This window comes from Zonotrichia albicollis, chromosome 3, assembly GCF_047830755.1.
Source record: "Zonotrichia albicollis isolate bZonAlb1 chromosome 3, bZonAlb1.hap1, whole genome shotgun sequence".
Taxonomy (NCBI): Eukaryota; Metazoa; Chordata; class Aves; order Passeriformes; family Passerellidae; genus Zonotrichia; species Zonotrichia albicollis.
In genome coordinates this window covers 5,446,716-5,454,772 of record NC_133821.1, presented here as the reverse complement: position 1 = coordinate 5,454,772, position 8,057 = coordinate 5,446,716, and the positions used below count along the sequence as shown (strand labels likewise).

The 8,057-nt window shown below is 44.4% G+C and overlaps 1 protein-coding gene across 1 annotated transcript in view; it reads left to right on the top strand.

Moving 5' to 3' along the window:
- Positions 1 to 999: 999 nt before the first annotated feature.
- The window catches only part of TFAP2D (transcription factor AP-2 delta), a 48,302-nt gene continuing 41,244 nt past the window's right edge, over positions 1,000 to 8,057 (top strand). Inside the window, exons 1-3 of the mRNA XM_074538649.1 lie at positions 1,000 to 1,038; positions 2,013 to 2,510; positions 6,018 to 6,078. Of these exons, the coding sequence (XP_074394750.1) occupies positions 1,000 to 1,038; positions 2,013 to 2,510; positions 6,018 to 6,078 (598 nt within the window). The remainder of the gene's footprint in view (positions 1,039 to 2,012; positions 2,511 to 6,017; positions 6,079 to 8,057) is intronic.

Genomic DNA, 8,057 nt, shown 5'->3' with positions numbered 1-8,057 from the left:
TTTTCTTTCCCCTGTTACAGATGTAATTCCGTAGATCTATATGTATTTTATGTATAATTCCATAATATCATATGTCACTGCAGTGATACTTTGTGGTCTCACCCTAGTTTTATGTTTGAAAATGCTATTTAAAGAAGCCTGTAAGATAACATATTAGGCAGCTTTAAAAGCAGGTTGGAGTGTGGGGTGGACTTAAATTCGATGTAAATGAAAGGGTAAAAAAAAAAATACAAACCCAAACCAAAACAAACCACATAGTTTTCATTTAGAAAAAAAAATACACTTAAACAGACACACATACAAATGTGCAATCTTAGATTCTGGTCAGTATTTAGAAGCAGTATAATCAACAGGAAGGAGCACTTACCTATTGAAAAGGATGGTTTAATAATATATATTTGTATATATTAGCTTTATGTCTTCCCAATAAAATGTACACAAAATACCCCCTTCGATCAGATTAGTTCCCATATTAGCCTGGGTAAGAAAAAGCATTGTAAAGAGTGGAGGAAAAATTGTATAAAAATGTTGAAAGAACCTACAGTTCCTTATTAGGCGAAGATACAATATTTATTCCTTGTCTCCTGGGATGAAGCTCCTCTATCTATTGTCCTCCCAGTTCTCAGTGCTGATGCTTAATTTTCAAAACTTCTATATTACCAAGGGACCTACGACATCAGCCAAAGAAATACCCAGCAAGTACAAAATCTGATCCAGGGAGCAGCTTTTGTGCAGAGGGAAAATTTTGTTCCTACAGGTTTTTAAGGAGGTGCATGGAAAAGCGAGAGATCTGATCTATGCAGATACATTGCAAATTCTCTCTGTCTGTAGAGATTTTTTCTAAAAAAAATTGGGGAAATACATGAACTTTGGATTTTTCAATTTTTTCCTTTTTTTTTTTTTTTTTTTTCTTAAATTTGGAGAGGGGAGTTTTATCCAGAGTTGGGGGTTTTTTCCTCTTCTTTTTTTTTTTTTTTTTTTTTTTCGGAGAACCAAAAAATGTCAACTACCTTTCCAGGTCTCGTCCACGATGCAGAGGTATTTTGTGTGTGTGAGAGTGTGTGTGTGTGTGTGAGAGTGCGCGCGTGTGTGTGGATGTGTGTGTGCATCTGTGTGTGTGTGTATGTGCCTGTGTGGTTGTTTCCATTTTTTTAAAATCCATATTGGACCGTTACGTTTAATTATAATCCGGCTTCAGAGATAACTTAAAGAAGTATAGAGAGAAAATTCGTTATGACATCTGTCGCCAGCAAGGGCAACTCATTACCACGTTAAAACCGTTGCCAGAACGAAAATCAGAATAATACCCCTAATAATATAATGAAGTGGAGAGAAATCACCACCAGCTCGCCAGGAATGGGGAGTTCTCGCTAAAAAGCAGGACTCTCCTTTCTTTCGAAACGCAGGGAAAAGAGGGGGGGAATTTTGGATCTGATTCGTTATTTTAAAAAGAAAGAAAAATAGGGGTTCAAAAAAAAAAAAAAGAAGGGAAGGAAGGAAGGAAGAAAGGAAGGCAAGCAGGCGGCAAAGCTTTCTCAATGTGTAACGCTGCAACATAGGGACGGGACTTGTGTGTATTCTCGGTAGTTTCCTCTGTTTGATGACTTTTTTTTTGTGTCAGCCCCAGATATTACAGCTGTGATCAGGAGGTGGATGGATAGATGGATGGATAGATGAATGAATAGATGGATAGATGGATGGATGGATGGATAGATAGATAGATAGATAGATAGATAGATAGATAGATAGTTTGTTTTTATTTCTGTGCGTGGATTCCTTTTGCTTGACAGTATTAAGGGCAGGCTGGGCTGTTTATGATTTTTTGAACAGACCTTTATGGCACCAGCCCAAGGTAGGAAAGGATCTTTTGTTGCTGGGGTTGCCGCTCGCAGGCTTAGACGCTTCTGCAGGGGGAGAAGCTATGCAGGACAGCGTGCTTGGAAGAACGGTACCCGGGGTTTTCAATGACAAACCTCCAGTTTTGGGGTCTTCTTTTCACTTCTTCCTTTCAGATACGTCATGACGGATCAAACAGTTATCGTTTGATGCAGCTTGGATGCCTGGAGTCTGTGGCCAACTCGACCGTCGCCTATTCCTCCTCATCTCCTCTCACTTACTCTACCACGGGCACCGAGTTCGCCTCCCCGTACTTCTCCACTAACCACCAGTACACCCCGCTGCACCACCAGTCCTTCCACTACGAGTTCCAACACAGCCACCCGGCAGTCAACCCCGACGCTTACTCCTTGAACTCTCTCCACCACTCCCAGCAATATTACCAGCAGATCCACCATGGAGAACCCACTGATTTTATCAACCTGCACAATGCGCGGGCACTCAAGTCCTCCTGCTTGGACGAGCAGAGGAGAGAGCTGGGGTGCTTAGATGCTTACCGCCGCCACGACCTGTCTCTTATGAGCCATGGATCCCAATATGGGATGCATCCAGATCAAAGACTCCTGCCAGGACCAAGCCTCGGGCTTGCAGCCTCGGGAGCAGACGATTTGCAGGTAAATAGCATGCGATCTCCTTTCGAGGTGCCTTCCCCTCCCCTCCCCCTGTCCTGGACCCCCCCACCACCACCCCCACCCCCACCCCCATTTTCCTCTGCTCGGAATAGCTCATACAAAGGAGGGAAGATTCATCCCAAACCCGATCCAGCGCCCGTCCCTTCCACATTAGCAGCAGCAAGAAAAAAATATGTGGAAGGGGAAAGAAAAAAGAAAAAAAAATCAACCAAACAAGTGGTCTTCTTCGGCCAAACAAACAAATTTAGTAAAAACAACCTCGCGCCTGCCTTTGCAGCGTGGGTTGTGTGTCTGTGCTGGCTGAGACCGTGGGGGTCCCCCGGAGATCTCGGGGTGAGTGTGCGTGCCACACTTCCTTACCCAGTCACACGGAACCCAAACCAAACCAGAACAAACCCATCTCCTTGCTTTTCCTAAACTTTTCCTCTCTTTCGGCGCAAGGAGCACTTTGCAGCGACAGAGCAGGCAAATGATTTAAGGAAGGCAGGGAGTAGGAAAAGAGAAAAAAGGCAGGGCAGGAAATAAATCTGCTTTCCGACAGACCTGCAAAGGCAAACCTTCCGAGATATGAGGGTGGAAAGGGATAAACGGGAGCAAATGTTCGTCAGAAAAAAGAAGTCAGAATGATAAAAATGCCTCGCTATATCCGATCTAGGTGTTAATAGGGTGAGAGATAAAACAGATAAAGCTAAATTCATCTGTCTGTCTATCTAATCATTCATCCACTCCACCCTAACCGGCACCTGGACCCATCTAAAAAATTTTATTTCTGTGTATCAAAAACTCAGATTTATCCGTTCAGAAATCCTTTCCCACGCGCTAAAAATTCACCTCCGCCAAATTAAGCCAGTTGCTTAAATGAAAGTGGTTTCCAAAATTGCAAAGAACGTCATCCTGTGTCTAACCTCCATTCCGAAATGTGCCCCAAATCAAAAGCAAACCTTCCTTCCCCCGACGAGCTGAGGAACTGAGGGTTTCCCCGTCAGCAGGGCGAGACAAACGGGATCGTATTTACTGTACTCACTTTTCCCCCACACCTCGCTCCCTGGCACACAAAGCTGTCCGTGGTGGACTTCCCAAAAACATGTAGCGGTCAAGGGCTTGTGGGGAAAAAAATCAATTCAAAATTTGCAAAATGCAGAAGGTTTACTTTCTTTCCTTCAAATCAAAGCACGAAAAAATAATCCAAACAACATATATCAGGGAAAACAAATATTTTTTTTTTCTAGGAGGAAAATAAACCCACAAACAAATAATATTATCTTTTATACGTCAGATGTAGAAAACCTAGTTATTTAAACCTAGTTTTCTCCGCAAAAATTCACTATATAATTTTGTCTTCTCTGGCCATTTTTTTTTGTTTACATTTTTCACAAGGATCTCCTTATGTTACCCCCCTAAAAAAATAAATCTGCCATTCACTGCTCAACCCCAACTAAAACCTATTTACTCCTTTTTATAACCACGTCTGCTGCTGATTTTTTTGTATCTGTACAAATTTTTTTTCTTTGGCAGGCACAAAGCCTTGTATTTTTCAAAAGAGGGGATTAGGAACGTTTGCAAGACAGCAGACAATGCCTAAGTCCAGGGCAAAAAAGCACCATAGTTTATCCAATTTTCGACTTAGTGCCATTCAACTGGTCATTTATGCAATGTCATCCGACCAAACAACATGTTTCCCTTCTTAAAAAAAAAAAAAAAAAAAAAAAGGTTGGTTAAGCTGCTAGAGGCACAGTCTCTTTTTATTTATTTAACGAAGAAGAAAATCAACAGCTTTCCTTTGGAAAATATTAATTTTTCGATCACAACTTATTATCAAATAAAATGCTTAGGTCTTTGTACTTAATCTCGTCTTTATTTTTTCCTCCTCCCTCTTTTTCCGAACACAAGAGGGAGGGTGCAGAGGTACCAAAAAGCCTGAGTGTGAGAAGTTGAAAATATTAGTATTTGTCGTTAGGACTTGGATGATTCAGAGCAAATTTGGACTCTGGCGAATATCACTGCGGGTGTAGAGGGAAGCGTTTTGGTGGCGAGCAGAAGCGGGACTGCACAGAAACACTTTTAAACCAAAAATTGTGGTCTAACCAGTCTACCCCTTTCTCCTTAGTCTTTCTTTTTAAAACGTTCATCAGCATATGCCTCATTTCAAATGCAACAAATGTAAATATACTTTTCCCTGCACAGAATTTTAAGTGAATGTCCAATAGTTTCGAGGGCGGTTTAAGTCAGCCTAACAGAAGCAAACAGTCTTGGAGCTGGAGTGGCATCTTTCAGTGCCCTAAAAAGATTTTCCATGGGCAACAAAGAAAACTGTCACACCTTTTCCCATCACCGCTTTAATTTATGCTCAGTCGCCAAGTTTTTTTCATATTGATTTCATAATCACTTTAAGGCAGAACACTTAAAATAAAAAAGGACCTTGAAAAGGAAGGTCTTACAGGGCCAGGGCCAATATGGTGAAAGTGGGGGAGAGAGCCAGGACTGTAAAGATTGTTTTGTAAAGTGGGGTTTTTATTATGCACCGACTCTCTCCGCATTTACTTAACTCTTCACGGGCTGTTGAATAGGTTAACACCCTTAAAGGCCTCTTTCATGTCCAATACCTCGTTTGTTTGTAGAGGAAAATGCGTCTTTAACACATTTCCACTGGGCAAAGATTTAGGTTTGGTTTGTTGTGTTTTTTTAACCCCAACATAAGGAAAAACCCAAAGAAAACCCAACCCTTTCAAGTCTTTTATCACTCCAATAAAAATATTTATTAAGGAGGGCGAAGATCCCCAAATAATCAGCCTTGTAACAGGAGAGTAAAGAAGTGAGATCTCTTCGGACGTGCACCAGAAGCCCTAGGCAGGTTTTTTGATGGTTCTTCACCCCTCGCTCACACATGGATGCCTGTGTGTGCGCGCACACAGATGCATATTCATCCCCACCTATGTGCGGACACACGCATTGTTACAGCACCCTCGCGACTCGGTGGAGCCTGCAAAGCCCAATGGGTCATCTGTTGTTTGTGCTCTTTGTCTACTTCTGTGAGCACTTTCTAAGTCGGTGGATACGTGTCCCAAAACACATCTGAGTTTAGCTGTGCCCGAATATAAATATACCGCTGAACATACAAAACCAGAAAAGTACATTTTTATCTTTGTGTGTGAAACTGTCGAGCGGGAATGCACTTTCCTCAAAAGTACTTGTTTGTCTGTCTTTCCTGCTATGTAACTGCCCGTCTAAGTTGCCAGTTCGGGATAAATTCGTATTTAAATGGCAATGAAAGGAAAATTATTCTGCGTTTGGTGGGGTAGGGGCAGATGGCAGGATGGAGGGGGGATTTCACTTGGGTTCTCTGAGAGTAACTGTGTTTTTCCAGTTCACCTTAACTATTGTTCCTGGGCGAGTCATGTAACAAAGCGAAATCTGTGTGATCTCTCTGTGGGTTTCTGTGTCTGATTTCTTTTTTTCCTTTCTTTCCTTGTTTTCCCCTCATTACTTAAGAGCTCAGTGGAGGCCCAGTGTGGACTTGTACTCAACGGGCAAGGAGGTGTGATAAGAAGAGGTAAGAGGTTACAAATACTTGCGTCTATCAGTTTTTGTATACACACATCCCTCTCCATCTCTCCCCGCCTTTCCCTTCCCTACTGTTTGGCGTAGTTTGGATTTACTGCCGAAAAAAGTGGTAATTTGCCATTTGTCAGAAGTAATTTCAAACTCTCTTAGAGCACTTCGCATTTCACAGTCCATTTGCACTTTACAAACGATCTGCTCCTCGGTAGCTCTCGGATATTTCCTCTGAATTCAGAGTTTTCCTGACTCGGTGTAACATCCCGCGTTTAATCGGGATGATCCCTGATAGTTTGAGAAACGTGTTCCCTGGCGCCGGGCTGTTAAGTCGGTAGTTTGATCTCGTGTGAGGAAAAAAAAAAAAAGGAGTTTTTTGGGAAATGTGGTTTCAGTAGCGCTGCAGACCGGTGTGGAACTCGCTTTTGAGTGTCACTTCATTTGATAACCATCTGTCAGTGTAAATATCGAACATCAGAGTTAGAGGAGAGGTTTGGAACTCGTGTTAAGCGCACGTCTCTACAGAATTTGCGAAATTTGAATGTCCCGGGAAGTTTGTTACTACCGTCATTTACCCTGAAGAGAAACAACACTGCTCTAAAGGCCTAACGTAGGAACACATTTTCCTTACAAGCTTAAACACATCCTTTCAAGTAACGCAGCAGGGGAGAGCACACTTGGCGACTCAGCCTCTCACAGTGCTCATTTTCTTGCGCTATTCTCCCCTTATTCATGACGAAAAACAGATACTTAGGAGATATTTTGGCTGACGTGACACTATTCTGTCAGGACGCTGCTTTCAGCCGCCACTTCCCCAGACAAACTTTCGTCCCACCGCAACGAAATTGTTCATTGCATGAACACCAATCCCGCACGCTTGCTGTGGGCGGGGATGGGGAGCGGGCTCTCAGGACTGTCCCGGGGCTGGGGCTTTGCTCGGGGCTCTGTCCCTGCCCCGGCTCACCCGGAGCTGGTCCCGGTGTTGGCGGAGCGGGCGGAGGAGCGGCGGGCGGGAGGCGGCGGCGCTGTGGCGGTGGTGCTGAAGGGACAGCTCCCAGCTCCCGGCTCCCAGTTCTCCGTTCCCCGCTCCCGGTTCCCCGCTCCCCGCTCTCGGCTCCCGGTTCCCGGCTCCCTCTCCTGGCTCCCGGCTCCCCGCTCCCCGCTCCCTGTTCCCGGTTCCCGGCTCCCGCCGCGCCCCGCCCGGCCCCGCCTCGCCGCCGCCCTCGGGGACGGGGCACGGCGGGGACTCCAACCAAGCCCGCTGTCCCCTCCCTGGGCAGCGCTGGCGGGACACTGGGGAGGAAGATTGCAAACTCCTGCCCCACTCGAGCAGCGCCCGCCCAAGTCCTTGTGTCTCGGGTTTCAGCGTGTTCTAATTATCCCTAGGAAGAGGGGTAATTATGCCTAGGAAGAGGGATAATTCTTTCGGGTTTGATCCGAGAGGTGACCTCCGAGAAGCGGAGATCGTTAGCTCAAAGAGAGGCAGGCAGAGTCCCCGTCAGCTGGGGTCTGTGCCTGTCGTGTTTGACGGCGGTTCTCATTTCCCACTTGAAGGGCGGCTCAAAGCTCAGCTCAGCTCAGCTCCAGTTTATTCAGCTCTGCAGCTCCTCTTAAGGAGACTCCAATTACCTGTGCGGATGATGGTAGTGGTGTCTCTCTCTCCCTCTCTCTCTCTTTTTAAAGAGATCAAATTATTCAAGCATTTAAAGATTGATACTAAAAGAAATCCAGCATGAAAATGCAAGGTCTTCTGAACCCTGATTTAAGTGCTGAACTACTCCTGCACTGCTATCTGTTTCTTGGCATATCCAGGGAAGATATCAAAGGCAGGAGTATAAGTTTCAAATGTATATTAAAAATACATAATAAATATTTTGTCCGACTTCAAAAAAAGCGATAGGTGTTAGCAGTAATCAAAACATCCTGTGCCTAAGCGCTATACAGTATCTCGTATAAATAAATCACACCTCTTTTCTA